The sequence below is a fragment of the Cygnus atratus genome, chromosome 1 (genome assembly GCF_013377495.2).
Source record: "Cygnus atratus isolate AKBS03 ecotype Queensland, Australia chromosome 1, CAtr_DNAZoo_HiC_assembly, whole genome shotgun sequence".
Taxonomy (NCBI): domain Eukaryota; kingdom Metazoa; phylum Chordata; class Aves; order Anseriformes; family Anatidae; genus Cygnus; species Cygnus atratus.
Window position 1 is genome coordinate 21,189,437 of NC_066362.1, and position 19,863 is coordinate 21,209,299.

Sequence of the window (19,863 nt, forward strand, 5' to 3'; positions counted from 1 at the left end):
GCTCTGTTGTACCTGGTTCATAGGTTCATTCTGTAAGGAGTAGTAATATGCCTGAAAATGCCTTAAAATATATTTTGATCATAATTTGGGGCCATGTTGACAACAGATACTCAACATTCATTCATGATCATTGAGCCAACTAGAAAAGGTGCCCTCCTAGATCTGTTGCTGGAGAACAGAGAGGGTCTTGTGGGAGACGTGGCAATTGGCGGCTGTTTCAGTCATAGTGACCATGAAGTGGTTGAGTTTAGAATTTATGGTGACAGAAGGAAAACTGTCACCAAAACTTCAGCCCTGGATATGGGGAAAGCAGACCTCAGGCTGCTCAGGGAACTAGTCAGCAAGGTCCCCTGGGAAACTGCTTTTGAAGGCATTGGCGTCCATCAGTGCTTTAAGCACTTTAAGCACTGCTTCCTAAAAGCACAAGATCAGGCGATTCCAAAATATCGGAAGTCAGGCAGGCGGGGCAGAAGGCCGGCCTGGCTGACCAGGGAACTTCTACTGGAGCTTATGCGAAAAAAGAAAGTGTACGGCTGCTGGAAGGAGGGTCAGGCGATGAGGAAGGAATACAGGGATGCTGTTCGTGTTTGTAGGGAGAAAATTCGTGTGGCCAAAGCCCAACTAGAGTTGAAGCTGGCCATGTCTGTGGGAGACAATAAAAAAGGTTTTTTTAGATATGTGAACAGAAAAAGGAGAACCAAAGAAAACATAGGTCCGCTACTAAATGGGGAGGGTCTCCTCACAGACAATGACATAGGCAAAGCAGAGATGTTTAATGCCTTCTTCGCCTCTGTCTTCGACACTGATGATGGGCTTCGGGACCCAGGGTACCCTGAGCTGGAGGACCATGACGGTGGGAATGACAAACTCCCAACAGACCCTGAACATGTGCGGGAATTGCTGCTCCACCTGGATCCATACAAGTCCGTGGGTCCGGATGGGATTCATCCCAGGGTGCTTAAAGAGCTGGCTGACGTCATCACGGGACCTCTCTCAATCATTTTTCAATGATCTTGGGAATCTGGAGAGGTCCCTGTAGACTGGAAGCTGGCAAATGTTGTGCCAATTTTCAAGAAGGGTAAGAAAGAAGACCCTAGCAATTACAGGCCTGTCAGTCTCACGTCAGTGCCTGGTAAAATTATGGAGAGGATGATCCTTGAAGTTATTGAAGCGCACCTGGGGGACAATGCAGTCATTGGTCCCAGCCAACATGGGTTCATGAGGGGTAGGTCCTGCCTAACAAATTTGATTTCTTTTTATGATAAGATCACCCATCTAGTCAATCAAGGGAAACCAGCTGATGTGATCTTTTTGGACTTCAGCAAAGCTTTTGATACGGTTTCCCATAGGATCCTACTGGACAAAATGTCGAGCATACAGCTAAACAAAAACATCATACGATGGGTGAGCAATTGGCTGACGGGCAGGGCTCAAAGGGTTGTGGTAAATGGGGCCACATCTGGCTGGCAGATGGTCACTAGTGGGGTCCCTCAAGGCTCCATTTTAGGACCAGTCCTCTTCAATGTTTTTATAAATGATTTGGATGTAGGACCAGAAGGTGTTTTGAGCAAATTTGCCGACGACACCAAACTTGGAGGAGTTGTGGACTCTGATGAGGGTGGAAAGGCCTTGCAGAGAGATCTGGACAGATTGGAGGGCTGGGCGATCACCAACCACATGAAGTTTAACAAAAGCAAGTGCCGGGTCCTGCACCTGGGACGGGGCAACCCTGGCTATACATACAGACTGGGCGATGAGATGCTGGAGAGCAGCCCCACAGAGAGGGATCTGGGGGTTGTGGTTGACAGCAAGTTGAATATGAGCCAGCAGTGTGCCCTGGCAGCCAGGAGGGCCAACCGTATCCTGGGGTGCATCAAGCATGGCATTGCTAGTCGGTCGAGGGAAGTGATTGTCCCACTCCACTCTGCGCTGGTGCGGCCTCACCTCAAGTACTGTGTGCAGTTCTGGGCACCACGGTACAAAAAGGACATTAAACTGTTGGAGAGTGTCCAGAGGAGGGCGACGAAGATGGTGAAGGGCCTAGAGGGGAAGACGTATGAGGATCGGCTGAGGTCACTTGGCCTGTTCAGCCTGGAGAAGAGGAGGCTGAGGGGGGACCTCATCGCAGTCTACAACTTCCTCGCATGGGGGAGTGGAGGGGCAGGGGACCTATTCTCCGTTATCACCAGTGACAGGACCCGTGAGAACGGTGTCAAGCTGAGGCAGGGGAAGTTTAGGCTGGACATCAGGAAGAGGTTCTTCACCGAAAGGGTGGTTGCACACTGGAACAGGCTCCCCAGTGAAGTAGTCACTGCACCAAGCCTGTCTGAATTTAAGAAGCGATTGGACTGTGCACTTAGTCACATGGTCTAAACTTTTGGGCAGACCTGTGCGGTGCCAGGAGTTGGACTTGATGATCCTTATGGGTCCCTTCCAACTCAGGATATTCTATGATTCTATGATTCTATGATTCAAAATGCCTACACTAATGTCAGTGAATGTAAAGTGAAAAAATTTTCCCCCTTTTGAGATATCCTCAGCAGAAAAGCTACTACCTACACTACTATCTAAAGCCAAATTGTCGGAGAGGGCAGAGAAAAAGGAACATGATCATATTCTGAAGTTTCCCTCTATTCGAGCAACTTATGTTGTTTGATCACCATTAAAAACAAGCAAGAGGCTGTATGTTTTCTTACAGCACAGTGAGTGGGTTGTCTTAATGCAGTGTGGTCTGCAAGAACCAATGCTCAAATAGTAGCCAAAAGGCTGATGAAGATGACAAACCTAGTCAAGTTGTTGTTTTTATTATTATTATTATTATTATTATTATTATTTCCTGCCAAGAGGGGATACTCTGCACAAATTCATGGAATACATGGAATTCCATGGAAATTCCATGGAAATTCCATGGAATTCATGGAAATACGTGGAATTAGAAGGGATCTCTCAGATCACTGGGCCTAGTCCCCTGATAACGACAGGTGCCACATCACCTAATACCTTTCAAAAACATTTTAAAATAAGACAGGCTTTTGTGTGTACTGCTCCAATGCCAAAGCTTCTCCAGAAGCCCTGTTCTCTGACAACAACAAAACTTTTATTTTTGAAGGCAAACATAATAATGGTTAGTTTGTATTGACTTCTGATTGTGTTTATTACCTTTTCACTTAAATAGATGCTTTCAACCCTGGAATTTACTTCCCATTTATCCACAGCCAGTAAAACATCTTTTCTCAGATTTTGTTTTGCAAGGCCGTAAGAGCCAAACTATTTTATTCTCCTCTAATAAAATAGCCTTTCCTTCCTACCATCATCCTCCTCACCATTTATTTCTATTTTAACACGTATTTCCTGAGGCCAGGCAGTTGGACTCAATGATCTTAGAAGGTCCCTTCCAACTGAACTATTCTATTCTATTCTATCCTATCCTATCCTATCCTATCCTATCCTATTCCATTCCATTCCACTCTGTTCCTCTAATGGGGTGGCCAGAGCCATTGTGCAGTTCTGAAGACAGTTTCTATGAGGGTTTATTCAGTGCCTTGTAAAGTGGTAATGCTCTTTGTCTCAACCAGGAGCACCACAAACATATGGTTATATCTGTAGCCATCCTGCAATACTGACAGGAAGCTGCTTACCCCTTTACATGTAAGTAATCCACGATCAGCTTTTCTTTTGTCCATCAGCTTACCCCACTCAATTTGTGGAAGGAAGATCCTACAGATGTGCTGGGCTTTAAGAGTCCCAAATGATTTCTCATGGCCTCTAGTGAAAAACTGGACAAAGATGATCTCAGTCACCTCCATAAAGACAAGGTCTTTGAGAGGTGGACAGCCACAGCCAAAGTGCTGTGGATCTATGCAGCCTGAGAAATTTGGATAGAAACAGATAAATTTCAGAGCTGTATCATGAACTCCTAAGCCTTCCAACACACTACCATAATTTCTTACAAAGACTTTCAGATACAGAAGTCATCTGGGGAAAACTTCACAAATGGAAACAACTGAGTATGCTTTAGCTTTTCACAGAGCTATTTTCGTACACAAAGGAGATAATGACTTTGCATTTTACATATCCTTGATGCTGGTGAGAACTGGAACCTCAGAAGGCTTTCCCCATTCTATTTTATTTCATTTTAAGCCATGTTTAAATATCACTCCTGTATTTATCTTACCATATGTAAGGAAACAGAAACCTTTACAGTAAGAGAAAGCACAGGGATAATATAATGGTTCCTGTCCCACAAAAAAAAAAAAAAAAAAAAAAAAAGGTCTTAAATACATCAAGGTCAAGTATTCATGTTAAAAAGCATGTTATTAGAAATGGGTGGAAATGAAAAATAATAGGCCAACAGAATACACTTGGAAATTGAATAAAATTGTGAGGATATTTACAAAGAACTAGAGGAATTATAAGAATTAATATGCTTAATATGAACACTTAGAATTGTTAAGGATTCACAGTTAGTTCTACTGATACACTGTCCCTGAAAGACCTTTTCTCAAAAGGAGCATCTGTATTTGTCTTTTTGTCTTGATGTCATCTGTAATTACTTTCGTTGCCAAGGTAAAACTATCTTTCTGGCAAACAAGGTTGTTCTTCAGCTTCTACTGACACTGTAACCAGATACACATCAATGGCATATAGTGGGATCAGCTAAGAAAACAATTGGACTGTTATCCATGCAGAGAAGAAATAGGCACTAGAAGTTAAGGCAAAGCATTATTTTGGACTACTGTTTTTACAAGACCACCTGGATGTTGCCAGATATTATTACAGAATGCTAAAAACAAAGCATCTCTGAGTCATGACTACATATTATCCAACTCTGAGCAGCAACTTTGTCTGCAAACATACCAAACTGAACAAAAAACATCCCATCACATGGGTGCAGCGATGAATCTGAGAGGATAAGCACAACTGAGAAGTGGAATGTTAAGCTCAGCCTCAGAACTGGGCTAATTGAGGCCACACATTTTTTGGATAAGAGCAGTTCCATGTCCAACAGCACAAGTTAAATTCTGCCTGCGTTAATACCACGTTGACATGCTTCCAATTAAACATTGAGCTGGCAATGAACAAACAGGGAATAAATTATTGGGTTTATTGAAGAATATTGGACAATCCTCAGCAAGGCTTCACAGGGATCTAAGACATAGCATCTTACCAATTTTTGTATGCTGCACCATTTGCCCTTTAAGTGGTATACGCAAATGGGCAATGACCCCACAACTTCTTGTTTGTCAAAACTGAAGGCCAGCATTTCCCTTACAGCCTACCAGTACTTCAGTAATGCAGGAGCATGTGACTAACACAAGACCTTCAGGCCCCTTAGATTTTTGTCCGTTTAACTTTTACTATTCAAGTGTAACAGAGATTTGTGTCAAGACAGCATATACTTCCTCCTGCATTATATTGATGCAGAAGAACTTTGTTCCTATATTTTAACTGGACTTCCCCATATTTTAACTGGACTGCATGTGGCATATAACTTCACCTGACCATTACTGCAGGACAGAACAAGTGAAAGTTGGCAGCACAGAAATTGTATGTCTGGGAACTCTTTGCAGTGGCATGCAATCATCCTATAAGTGAACGTCCAGTCAAAATAGTATTGCTTTGAGGTCTCACAACTGGGAAGAATATTCCCCCCTTGTATTTTGTTTAAAGGAATTGTACGTAAAAATAATGCTGTGATACTAAAAGGGCCTACACACAAGCCAACTGCTTTTAAAATTATTGGACCAAAGGGAGCTATGACAGTCTGAAATAAAAGCTGCCTGATCTATTGTGTGCTTCAACTCCAGGACTAGAAGCAGGATTTGCCTGGAGCAACAGCATGCTCTAGCTTCTTCTTTTTTAAAAAATAAATAAATAATGTCAAACATTTTGATTTCATGTTTCCTAAAATATTAATACAAGTTGTTAACAAAACAAAATTGCATACAATAGACAAAGTAAAATTAAAATGCACTTTGAATGCCATACCCTCAGCTGGTATAAATCAGCACCATCGCATACATAGAGTGTCAAAAATTTCAGACCACTCAGCTACTTGAAAGGAAAACTAATGTACCAAATCAGCACTTCCAGTCTAACAATGAGACAGGGACATTCTAACACAGCATTAATGGTTATTTCAATGAATGACTGAAGTTCTCATACAGAGGACGATAAAATGGAATCAAGGAAATTTTGGGTGGAAAAGGTCTCTGAAGGTCACCAAGCTTAGCCTCCTGCTAGAAGCAGTATTATGGCCAATACTAGATCAAGTTAGGCATGAATTTGACCAGTCCTTGAAAAACTCAAGGACATAGGTTCCACAACCTCTCCAGATAATTGCTGGTGCCCAGTACTTTGAAGTTAGGACGATATAATGATCTCTGCTGCCCGAAAGAGGGTACAAGAAAAGTTTAGTACAGATCCCTCAGCAGCACAGACAAGACTGTGACTTGCAGCCATTGGAACCAGTGGGCAGTGAGATTCCACAGAAAAGGAAAAAGAAAAAAAAATAAAGAAAAGAAAAAAAGCAAGAACTGAAGATTATGAAAAGAGACCCCATGGGCTAGATTGGCCCCTCTTGCTGCTGCTGGAGGCAGTGGCTTTTTTTTTTGGAAGGCCTTAACATTTTTTACATTCCACTTACTGTCTTCTCATACATCCCAACACTATTCCTCCGCAAAAGAAGCAATATGTTGCAGGCCTGGCTTTCCCATGCTCTGGCATACACAGCAAGGCCCTCACCATTTTGCTCTGGGCAGCTATTCATTTTTCTTGTGCTTAGAGTCAGTTCCAGGAGCAGAACACTGCCCTGAAATACACTGTGGCCTTTATAGATGATAAATGTCATCCTCCTCACATTCACGACTGTGGAAGACTGGTTTTAACTCCAAACCTTTGAAAGTCGGTTAAAATCTTTCCACTCAGTTGAATAAATTTTGGATCAGATCCAAATGTGAGAAGAACTTTTTGCCTATAAAACCTTTAGCTCTGCTCATGAGAAAAGTGCCACTAACACCATTTCCAAGTAAGTCAATTTCTCTTTGTGGATTTTACATTACTACTGATAGTGAAATGAAGCTGTGGTTTGCAGTCATTTGCAAAATGAGATTAAGTCAGCTTTGTGTTCCAAATCTAAAAGAGGCTTTAGATACCTGAAACATCATTTAAGCAAGCTGTAATTATCTCAGCCAAACACCATGATCCATAATACCCCATTAATTGCCACCTAACCCTAAAGGCACCTAAGCTTATTAGGCAGCTCTCTTTCAGACCTGAAAGCTCCCTGGATGTTTGGGACTTGGTACCTAGTTCAAGACCAGTACAGAGCAGGAATGACACCTACCTCACACCAAAGTTATTTGGGATAGCGTACATCCACTTGTGAGACAACCATGTCCCCCCAGTGTAGCAGGTGGCTGGAGGAGATTTAATAGTAACGGAGATCAAATTAACAAAGCTCAAGCCTAGCTTCCCTTTCAGAAGGGAAGTGTTAGAGAAGAAAAGCAGAATAAGGGCATGTTCCAACTGTTATACCCCAGCTGTTCAAGTCCAAACCTCAAGGGGCAGCCACATCCTCCTTAACCTGAAGCTGCTCTAACTCTACACAAGTTATCTTTTTGCCATGCTGCCCAGTAATTGAGAGTTTCCCAGGCCTCCTGTCAAAGCAGTGATACTGTATAGAGATGAAATGAAAGACTAACGGTCTGAAAGAAGGACAGGCAAGAGAGAGTGAAATTTTAAAGTCAAGTGCTTTCAACATTGAAATGGGAGATCTTTTTCCTACTTCAAAGGCTACTTACATTTTATTTTAAGCATTCATCAAGAAAAAAAAAAAAACTTTGGAAGAGTGGGTCTCAGAAGCTACTCTAACTTGGGTGTCTGGGCTCCAGAGAGTGGAGTTAAAACTAACCTTGTGCTTAACTTTTTCCCTTGGCTCACTTGAGGCAGCACCCCGCTGAGCATGCAGGTTTCTCATATTGCCCTGACAAATGTTTAATGCTATCTCATGATCTCCATTTAATCTGCATTTAATAACCTAGAGCCATAGGAAAAGGACAGGGTCACGGAATGTGAGAATGTCACACAGATATTATACTGATTTTTATTTTATTTTATTGTATTTGGGGAGGGGGGAGGAGTAGTTCTTAAAAACAAAAATGAGCTTCCTAATCCCTTCCCAACCCTGCCAGTGTGGTTCACAAAGTTATATCAAAATTTAGAACAAGAAAGCAGACTTGGCAATATTCCTTGTAAAAGTTTCAAGACTTTGGAGGCCATATGTCAGTCCTGAGACACACTTCAAAGTCATGGAGAGAAACAAAGGAGCACATGCTTCTGTTGGTTGCAGCTCTCATAAAAATGGTGTTTCTCCCTCTTGTCCTTAGACACAGAAATTTTTTAAATTGAAATAAGCTTAGAAATACTCCTGATTACAGCTCTTAGTGCTAAGTATTTTTAAATGTTGATTTTGTTTTTATTCTAGCCTTAGCTTGTTATGCTGTTGTGTAAGGATGTAAGGCCATGCAAATGATCCCTCGGGCCATACTGGAAGCAGTGGCAGAGTAGTCTCAGACGGCAGTCCTGACAGGCCACTGCATTCCTCCTTGGTGCCATATCATCAGTTAAGGAACTGCTTCCGTTAAGACTTCACGATAAAGATGATAAAATCATCATGATAGGATCATAGAATGGCTTGGGTTGGAAAGGACCTTAAAGATCATCTAATTCCAACCTACCTGCCATGGGCAAGGATGCCACCCACTAGGTCGGGTTGCCCGAAGCCCCATCCAACCTGGCCTTGAACACCTCCAGGGATGGGGCATCCACAGCTTCTCTGGGCAACCTGTGCCAGTGCCTCACCACCCTCTGAGTGAAGAATTTCCTCCTAACCTCTAATCTAAATCTCTCTTCTTTTAGTTTAAACCCATTCCCCCTTTACCTGTCATTATCTGGCTGTGTAAAAAGTCACTCTCCATCTTTTTATAAGCCCCCTTTAAGTACTGAAAGGCCACAATGAGGTGTCCCCCAGAGACTTCTCTTCTGTACACTGCACATCCCCAGCTCTCTCAGCCTTTCTTCATAGGACAGCTCCTCCAGTCCTCCAATCATCTTCGTGACCCTCATCTGGACCTGTTTGAACAGGTCCACATCCTTCTCGTGCTGGGGGCCCCAGACCTGAATGCAGTACAGATGGAGCCTCACAAGGGCAGAGCAGAGCTCCCTTGACCTGCTGGCCTCCTCTGTTGATGCAGGCTAGGACGCAGTTGGCCTTCTGGGCTGAAAGCACACACTGCTGGCTCATGTTGAGCTTTTTGTCTACCAGAACCCCCAAGTCCTTCTCTGCAGGGCTGCTGTCAATGAGTTCTCCACCTAGAGAACTCATGTCTGTGATTGTCCTAACCCAAGTGTAGCACCTTGCACTTGGCCTTGTTGAACCTCATTAGGTTCACATGGGCCCACTTCTCAAGTTTGTCCATGTCCCTTTGGATGGCATCCAAGATATATGAGTAGTTATAATTGTGCTTGCTTTTCTTTCTCTAGCCACAGCAGAGAGAGAAAAGTTGTCTTACTGCATGTAGATGAGAAACTTTTTTTTTGTTTTTAGCTGTACACTTGAAAATCTTGGAGAGAAAGGATTTATTCCCTAAATATTAATATTTGGATTTTTATGGCATCTGAAATTCTTAATCCTACATCAGAAACTTATACCAGAACCCCTGCATATATGCCTCTCTTGTCAGGAGCAACAAAAGCCAAAAAAAATATTCCCCTGAAACTGTGTGAGTACAGGAAAATAAAAAATTAAAAAAAAAAATCAAAATTTGCTGTGTAGAAAAGCTCTAATGAAAATATCTATACTATGAATTTTAGTTGCAATATCTGCAGTTCGAGATAACTAATACAGGAGCTAGTTATAAATAAATTTGGAGATTCTAAGGAAGAATAAATCTTATAAAATATAAAATAATAAGTAATCACTTTAAAAGTCATTACATAGCCTATTTCTCTTTTAACTGTTAATTCATAATTTTGAGGGAAGGGGGGTTAAAAAAAACCTAAGGGATAATCATCTAGTTTAGGTTTATCTTGCGTATCTTCACATACTGTAGATTGCTAAAGTTAGCACAGGTCCAATTAAAGGTGGCAGAGGTCCAAAAGAAGTGGTTCCAAAGAGGCAGGATTCCACCAACTTTACAACAGCCACATTGTTTCACCTGACTCTCCTGATCGCACAGTTGTCCCTAGAGGCAGCAATAATTCCTGGGCGCGGCCTCAGTTTAATAATCCCATCAGTGTTCAGTACCTTCATACGTTGCTTCACTCTATGTCTCATTTTTAATGATAGCCCTTACTCACTAAAAACCACCTATGCCACACATTCTCCTAAAAAATATACATTTTTTTTTCCCAAAGCGGATGAGAAAAATAAACTACAGAGGCAGACTGAATGCTAACACTGATGTGATCACACTCTATAAAATTATTATGCTATATCCTATAGAAAAATAATATATGAAAAACTAGGGGGAAAAATTAAAAGAACTCATGCTACTGACCAAAACTTAGCATGAAACTTGATACTCTAATGAGAATTGCTAAAATGCAAGAAAAAAACTATAAACAGGGAAAATTACAGTACAACAATATCAACATTTAAAAAGCAATGGAGAAACCTGTCATTGCAGTCATGGAAGGAAGAACAGCAGGTCAGGAAGATGAGGAAGTGGGAAAAAGATCAAGGAAGTTTGCATATTTAGGAATGAAAGGGGAAAACAAAACTGAAGACAGTGAAATGTATTAACTGCAATAAATTCTATTTCCTCAATGTTTTTCCAAGAAAAGACAATGAATGTACATCTAGCACCATACAATGGTGTTTATATGATTCATACTTTCTGAAAATATGCAGGCAAGTAGAGGCAACACCAAGACCATCAGTTTTCCAGAAGTGATTGAAATTTACCACACATATTCAAAGCAACAAGGCTGAAACATTTTTCTGCAGGAGAAAGAGCCACAGATCATTTGCTAAGTAAAACTTAAACTCTGCTCATTTTTGCACAGATGCTTCTTGAATGAAAGTGTAGGTTCCATACAGTTTTCCAGTAAGTTGGAACTTTCCCATACTTTGCATACCAAAAGGGCAGCATATGCAATACAGTAAGGCAAGTCTTTGGCTCCGTTGACTGTTCCAAAGCAGCAGTAAGTTAAATATGACTTGAAAGACTATCTTTAGATCAAAAAAGAGGAAATTGCACATAAAAGCAGAGATATTAAGGTTAGAAAAGAACTCAAGATGCCATCTACTCTAAGTTTCTGCCTTAGGAGGAATTATTTTTATCTGAGACATATCTGAGAGATATTCTCCAAGCATGTGTGGAGATCTCTATAAACTCTGCAGGCAACCTATTCTAGTGCTCAGCATTATTATTTACTGTGACTTTCCAGCTCATTCACGACTTCTCAAAATTCTGGTCCAGTAAATTCATGTATCTGTGAAGGCAGAGTCAGGGTTGTGACGTGTCCATATCACATCTCAGTATAAATTAATTTACTGGTTCTGGAATCATTCCTAGCCAAGTATACTAATTCCTAGCCAGAGCTACTCTGGAACTTCCTTTGTAACAAACTTCTGCTTGGGAACATTTTCCAGTTTGTGTTTTATTTACACTTTTAATGAAGGCAGATAACTATGGTTTTCAAAAAGCAAAAAGTAAATGTTAACAAAGAAAAATATTTTCCTGAAAGTACAAAAACTATATCTATGAAGATGATCAAAAGGCTGGAGACCCCATCCCATGAGGAAAGACTGAGGTAGTTAGGTCAGCCCAGGAGAAAAGAGGGCTCATGGGGGACCTCAACACAGTATTCCAGTACTTAAAGGATGCTTACAAAGAGGACAGAGGCTCTCTCTTCACAAGGAGCCACATGTAGAAGACAAGGGGCAACACGTACAGACTTTACCAGGAAAGGTTTTATCTTGATATAAGAAAGATTTCACAGTGAGAACAACCAGTCACTGCAACAGCCTCCCCAGGGACATGATGAGTCCCCATCAGTGAAGGTTTTCAATGTGCAATTGGACAGAGTACTAGATGATCTCATTTAGGCTCCCTTTCCCAAAGGATTGACCTGATGATCTTTCAAGGTTCCTGCCAGCCTGGGCTGTTCTATGATTCTATGACTGATCAGTGCCAAAGCTGATGTATAAAACGTATGCAGCTCATGGGGATGATGGTAACATAGTACATATAACTTTAAATGTGTTCCTGGTTTTTACAGCTGAGTAGCCACAGCATTGCACCTGGGAATTCATGGTTCCCAAAAATCAAATGATTTTTAGTCAGGGATAGAAACATTGGACCTCCTTAGGTCCAAGTTACCTACCTATCTGGGACTGAGGCCCAGCTCCTCAATGCTGAGGCAAACACCAAACAGACAGGAGACTATCCAAAACTATCCTTAGAAATAAATTCTTTAAAACATCTTCTTGTTCTTTCTCATTTTTGATCACTCCTGATTCTTCCACAAGCACAAGTATTCTGGCAAGAGTAGGAGAATGAGACTGTATAAATCAATGTGACAAAGTAGTAGGTACAGCATTGCCAGCTCCAGCAGATGTACAAATTAAGCCAATTCTAGACCTTTCTGCAAGAATTCCAGCAAGGTAACACCACCTGGTCTAGTACAAATTATTACCTCTCTCTGCACAATTTTTCCTGCTTAAGTTGTCTCCTTCCCTGGAGATATTCAAAAGCCACCTGGACATGGTCCTGAGCAACCTCCTCTAGGTGACTCTGCTTGAGCAGGGGGGTTGGACAAGATGACCTCCAGAAGTCCCTCCTTATCTCAGCCATTCTGTGATTTTGTGATTAAAAGGTACAGTTTAGACCAAGTTACAAGTAGCTTTCCAACTGCAAAGCAGTCATTCAACAAGCAATATTACGCAGATGTGGAAAGCACTTGCTCCTGAATTTCGATATTCCCTGTTGAAATTTGAGTCCAAATGAAGCTGAAGCATATATTCCCTCCCTAAGCTCAGGGCTCAAATATATTCATGAGCTAGAATTCCCTGCCAATAATAAAGGTCAGCTGCTCCCATCTTCTGCTGAGCTTGGATAATTTATTTATTTATTTATTTCTACCTCCTGGTACAGGTACTGATTGCACACACTTGTGTTGATGTCTGATGGTGATGAAGCTTCTAGCACTGCCTTGTGTTTGAACTTCAGGACACCTTGTAAAGTCCAGTGCCAACATCAGCTGACTTTGAGTCCCCAACTTTAATAACTATCTGTAGTGCCTTGGCTTTTGGTACTCCAGTGGCTCATTTCTTTCCAGACCTTGCAACCTTTTTCTAGAGTTCTTGAAGAAGGGGGAAGTGGGAAAGAAAAAACAAGAACTACTATTGCATTTTTTGCAAGTCCTGAATTGCAGAGCTTTCTCCATCTCCATCTCTCCTGAAAGAAGTGGTGGTAAATGCTGTAACTATGAGAAACATTGGAGAGTTTAAGTTTTTGTATGTATCTGTTACTGGCTGTTTTCTTAGTTGGGGGTGAGGAAATGGGGTGGCAACCAATGAATGGCATAGGACACAGCAGGAAACATGAAAGCAATGTGTCTCATGTCATTGCCAAGCTATTTTTGACCATGTAAAACAAAGACCAAGAGATAAATCACCTAAACTTGCTAAACTGCTACTCTCCTGACAACCAGCAGAAAAGACAAGCCGGGATATCTAAGCAAATGGGCTAATATCACTCCAATACAGTGACTCAAGATGATTGAGCCCCTTAAGTATGACTGCTTTGACTAATGAAAACTTAACACTTAATTATAGTATTCAAAGCACTTAATTAAAACCTGTAATTAAGACATATCACACAGGAAGGTCAGCACTATTTTGTACTTGTGAAAACCGGAGAGGTGAAATTACTTGAATAGGCCCACACAAGTAAGTCAATGACAGGCAGGGATGCAAAACACAGGCCTTCTATTTAGGGTATGCTCCCATAGATTGCACTGCATCACTGTAAACTTTAGCAGAGGATATGCTTTACATTTTTATGCATTTCCTCCAGTCATTAGGTATATCTTGGCATACACAAAAAAGCCTGTGGTAAACCATCTTCCCTTCCTGGGACTTCACAGTGGTATCTCCCTCACTTGGTCGCTCTGAGAAAAACAGGTCTCTGATCTTGATCTCCATTTACCATGTCTAAAAACAGTTTTTCAAACAGATTTTAGAGAAAAACTGAATTATGTCACCTAGATTCTCACGTGCATTGTTTAAAGTCTTGGGGTTACTTTTAAAATACAAATTGCTTACCATGATAAAGAGAATGAATGCCAATTTATGTTAGCTGAGTTAGCAGCCTGAGAGCTGTATTGTAACACTGGTTTTGCAATGTGTAGTATTCAGTCAGAATGGTCTGATCCATGGCATAAATATCCAGTCAAGAAACACTACACACTTCATCTATGAATAGCACGAGCAGGCAGCAGCTATATCAAGAATTTGCTGCCAATAATCTTTATAATTGCAGGGGAATACCACATTCAGTTTAGGGTTTTCTTCTTTATTCACAGACTTTGGAAATGCTACTGCATTTAATGGCAGACAATACAAATACTACTTCATAGTTTTCTGGAAAGGTTTGGGGTTTTTTTGTTGTTTTTCTTTTTGTTTTTTAATGTAGCACACTTGATCTTTACCAGCTGTTGAGTCAAATTTGGCGTAGGCCTGTTTCTTTCTGTACAGCCTGCAAACAATGTGGATTGTAAAATGAGTAGGGCACAAACCCAATTTCAATTGCAGTATGGGATTCCCCTATGCTTTTACAGGGAAGCATGGTTGATAACTCTATTTGCTATTGGATGAGGCCTGGAGACCAAGCCCATTGTAGTTAACCTTTGAATACCAGAATATCATACATGCTCTAAAGCCAAGCCACTAAAATAAGGAAGGAGAAAAAAAGACATAGTACATGATGAAAGCTTGGTGTTTTCTTTGCTGTCATTCAATCCACAATTGTATATTTTCATGCTGTTTAAATTGTCGTGTGATACTTGCATAAACATCCAATGATCTTTTGTTTTCTCCTTTTCTGTATTGGATAGGAGTAAAGTAATTTGTGGTATAGTAATGAAACCTGGATATCTTATAAGCCAATGCAAAGATGTCTTGCTGAATACTCCTGGTAAACTAAGAATGATTCATTGAGTTGTAATAGGATCCAAAATCTAAACAGTTGAGTGTGAAGGTTTTATTAGGTCACATACCTCAAAACAGTTATGTCACTATTTCCCTATTATGTACAACTAATGCTTTACTTTGCTAAGTACAAGAAGTTGCTTACAAATACTCAAGGGGCACAGTCACCTTAAAATCTAGTCTGATGATCAAACTCAACATTTTCAGTTACTAAACGTGCTCAAAAACCCTCTGGCAATATCTACAGATTGAAAAATGCAGAAAAATCCAAAAGTTTTTAATTCCCCTATTGTTTTATGAAGAACCATACAACCTCAGTATTGACTCTGCAGAAGAGAAACTCACTATATAGAGTTACAGGAAAACTTCATAAAGGAAGAAAAAAACCCTGTAACATACACTTATAATAATAGTAGCTACAGAAAACTTCTGATGGCTTTAAAATTACAATATCTCACTATCTCATTAAGTAAATTGCTAGAAAAGGCAATTCCTTTGACTCTAAATTCTCTAACTTGTGACCTGATATGCTAGAATAGAAGGCAGCAGACATATATTGTGCATATACTGAGAGATAAGTTGTAACCTCTGGTTGGTGCCCCTATAAAGAACATTTAGTTGTGAATTATGAAGGTAAACTGCTCCCTTTTAAAGTAACTCAGGTAGGAATGGGACTGAGGCCATAGGATTGTGATGGGTTATGTAGGGAAACTGAGGTTACTTCCCATGGAAAAGGAAGGAGTTTTCTTTAAGAACCTAGTCATGAGACTCTAACATTCATGTGGCTAAAATGCTTTGCATTGGATTGAAAATCCTAAGCTGGCAGTAATTTGCCCTGTTGAGATCATTATTGTTTCCAGTGAGAAAACATTTTTGTCTTAAAAAGTCATTAATGCATTCAAGATTCTACTGAATACATCTAGCAGAAACATTACATACAGAACATAAACTGAATTCTGTCTTTTACAATCAGAAATGACATTGATACTTCATTCTATTATACTGGAAATAATGCATTTCCCCTGAAAATTTAAAACAACAACAAAAAAGTCTTTCTTACTTATCCAGCCTTCAGTGTTGGAAAAGTAAGACAGTATCTTGAAAGCAAAGAAAGGGATCCAGTCTTCCTAACCTCAGACCTCTGCCAACATCTTAGGCAACTCGTGAATCAGTCTTCCTAACATACATACCTAAGACACAACAGAGAAATGTGCCTTTCAAGGTCTACAGAGGTGAAACCTGTCCCCTAGGCTGGATCCCACCTTAGAAGTTGTTCTTGCATTTTACATTCTGAGTCTGAGAGTTAAGCACTCTCTGGAGAAATAAATTAGAAAGGTAAATGAGATCTATTTTAAACACCCATTGCCACCCATTGGCAGCAGACCAAGGAGACCCATTGCAAGGTGAATAAATTACTTAAAATGCTTGTGTTCTTGCACTCATAAACTTAAGTACATAACTGTTGCTGAAAAGTGCTCAGGTACATCTAGAGATTAATCTCTTATTACTATATGTTATTATTTTTAAATTATTATTTAAGTGGGGAGAGACTGCAGAATTTGAATTCAGAAATATAAGACAACTTTTCAAATATTTTTCCCCTCAACTCTAGTATTTTATAAGCATCTTTATTCCTGATACATTTTAGGATACACATGAAATATAGAATAAAATGCTATAACATACTAACTTAATATCTGGGTAGTACCACCACATGTAGACGAAGTTTAATAAGTCTCAGTTGCCTATCCTAGGGGCTACATAATACTGTGACATTTTCAAGCAGGACTCTGTACATACAGCCAAACTCTCTCATGCTATGAATTCCACTTCTCCAAAGTAACTACATACTTATCATCCCCTATTCAGACTGAAAATATCAGACACCCTATTCTTTTTATCTTATTTTTTATTTATCTTCCAATATTTTCTCTTGAACGTCCAGAATGCCAACAGAAGCAAAATATCTCTATACTGCCCCTTTGTGGGGATATTTGGAAACATCCAAAATTCAAAGCTATTAAAGAGATGGTATGGCTCCAACTCCACTTTTATGCACATACATAAGTCATTAAATTTAATAGTCCAGTTACATTCATTCCACAAAATGAAAAACAGGTTTTACTCTTTCTCAAGCTTAATTCATTTATTCACAGAAAAGTCAGTGTTTCCTATATTCCTAACATAATGAGCAATTTCTGAAACCTCCCGTTCCTCCCTGTCATCTATTTGGCACCACTACTTATTGTAAAAACTTAATCTTCAAAGTACTTCATATAAACTAAATCATTTTCATTACTGTTTTTCAAATACAAAAGACAGATTTTAAAAGGTACTAACAACAACAGCAGCTGGAAATAGTGTGAAATGCATTTTCTTATTCCCTTACAACAGTCATCTTTGCCACTTTGTATACTTAATTGAGAATGACAGGAATATAAATCAAATGGTCAGGACAGCTGAAATACTTTTTCAGTTTCTGCTTTCTTGCTCTGTTTACAATTATTTTAGCAGCATACAACTATTATATTAAGAGATAGCAAATAGGAACAAGTAAGAGATTACCTGAGAACATGAAAGTCCACATTCTTCAATCCTGGGAATAATATGACAATCAGAATTCCACAAAAGAATTATTAGAAGAATCTGAACATGAATATTTATCATCCTAAATTGAAAAAAAAAAATCAAAACCTCAGAAGAAGTCTTCTACTCTGACAATTCTCTCTCTCATGCCAAAACTTTAGTAAGAATTTTAGTCCCTCCCACAGCACCTCTGAGCTCCTCCCTTTAAACCTCTGCAAAGACAGAAAATTGCTAGTTGTGGGAAATAAAAATCATGTTCAACTCATTTCTTGTGTTCCTTAATGAAAAATGGGAAATATGAATTTCTGACAATCACAATAAAAGCCTTTTTCTTCTGGTTTTCATCATGACTGATTTGGATGAGTTTTAGTAAATTTCTTTTTTTTTTTTTTTGGTAAATTCCATCTATAAATGGGAATTTTGTTTCCAGCAGTGATGCAGCAGACAGGTTCACTGAAATCCACGTGCATTATTGTGTTTGTTTATCTTCCTGGTTTTCTAATGAACCAAATAAAAATAAATAAATAAATAAATAAATAAAGATAGAAATAAAAATAAAAAAAAATGCATCTGTGTTGAGGTCAGTATTCTTGGAAGATTGGTTTCTTGTTTCTCATCAACAAGAAAACCAGCTCCTTTATCCTAGAAATCTGTTGTGATTTTTTTTATTATTATTATTTGATTTTATCAACTGAAGCCTCTTGTTCTATCTCCATTCTCTATTCTATCTCCAGTTTTTTGATTTTCATCATACTTGGGAAGTACAGTGCTTTGCCAAAAAAGCTGAATGCCTCCAGCTCTGAAAGCAAGGTATGAGGGCTACAGCACCTCAACACTACTTAGATCAGGAATGCATTTCTTGGAGCTATCTTACACAGTACCAATCACAAGGAAGAAGTATTCTGAAAACCACACTCTCTAGTTCACATAGAGGCTACATGGTGTGTTATGTGGAGCAGGGAAGAATTCCTCCATAGATGGCTTGCTTACAACTGAGAGAGATCTTCCAGCAGGTCAGTGCCAGAAACCAAGTCCTCAGCGCTCAAGTTAAACCTTTCAGTTCATTTACAGTAGGGAATGCACAATTAATACCATCTGCAAGGATGTAGCTTTACCAATATTTCTTTTAAGAAACAGGTAGAAGACAATGTCTACTCTGCCAATGTATCTACTATTCTTGTATTTTAGATAGTGTCATGTGAGTCCAGTATGTCAATTTTCCAATGACACTTTATTTTTGGAAGACGAATGTTGTCACAGTACTGAACAAATTGTCATTAAATTATTTTGGTTAAAAAAATAATACATTTTGTCATACATCAAACCAAAGATCCACCCAGTCCACTCTCCTGTGACAAGGAGGCTCATAGTATATGCTTAGACAAAATAAGAAATAAGTTAAATATAATACATTGCTTCCATGGATTATTTTTACATAAATGTTACCAAATTCCAGTGACCCACAGCTTATGGATTTCTTGAACTGAAAGCCATGTGCCTGTCACTATTTTTAATAGTTATTTCTGGGTCTTTCTTACATGAATTTGTACAATAACACTTTGCATCTATTTATCCTTTTGGTTTTCAAAACATCCCATGGAAATGAGTTACACAATTAAACTATGTTTGTTTGCTTTGTTTTGAGTTATGAGTGCTTCCAAATACTTCAGTTGAGTTCCCCCCTTATTCTTGCATTGGAAGTAATGGAGAACATTCATTGTCATCTCACCTTTGCCAAAACAATCACGGTTTTGTTGATTTCTAGTATGCCCCCCTACCCCCTTTTTTTTTCAAGATGAAGAACATACCTCTGCATTTTCACTATATGCTTTTGTAAGAGAGGGGGTCCTGCACACAGTATTCAAGGAGCGACCAGACTGACAATCATTTATACAATAGCAGACTGATGTTGACTGAATCATCAGTAGCATGACTTCCCTCCACCAAAAATCCATTTTGCTTCTCCCTTAGACATTTACCAGCATGTCTACTGCAGACAAGTCAGTTCAGCACACACCACTGTTAATAGTTTTGCAACTTCAATTTCAACTGCAATTTAT

The 19,863-nt window shown here is 39.5% G+C and overlaps 1 protein-coding gene across 4 annotated transcripts in view; it reads right to left on the reverse strand.

Annotated features, from left to right (window-relative positions):
• IL17REL (interleukin 17 receptor E like) overlaps positions 1 to 17,984 on the reverse strand; it is a 51,556-nt gene extending 33,572 nt beyond the window's left edge. For 3 of the 4 annotated variants that reach the window (XM_035559341.2, XM_035559340.2, XM_035559338.2), the window contains exon 1: positions 17,783 to 17,943. In XM_035559341.2, coding sequence (XP_035415234.1) covers positions 17,783 to 17,884 — 102 coding nt within the window. In that variant the 5' untranslated portion in view covers positions 17,885 to 17,943. Of the gene's footprint in view, positions 1 to 17,782 lie in introns of all 4 variants that reach the window. The other variant, XM_035559339.2, reaches the window with a different exon arrangement.
• Positions 17,985 to 19,863: the final 1,879 nt, after the last annotated feature.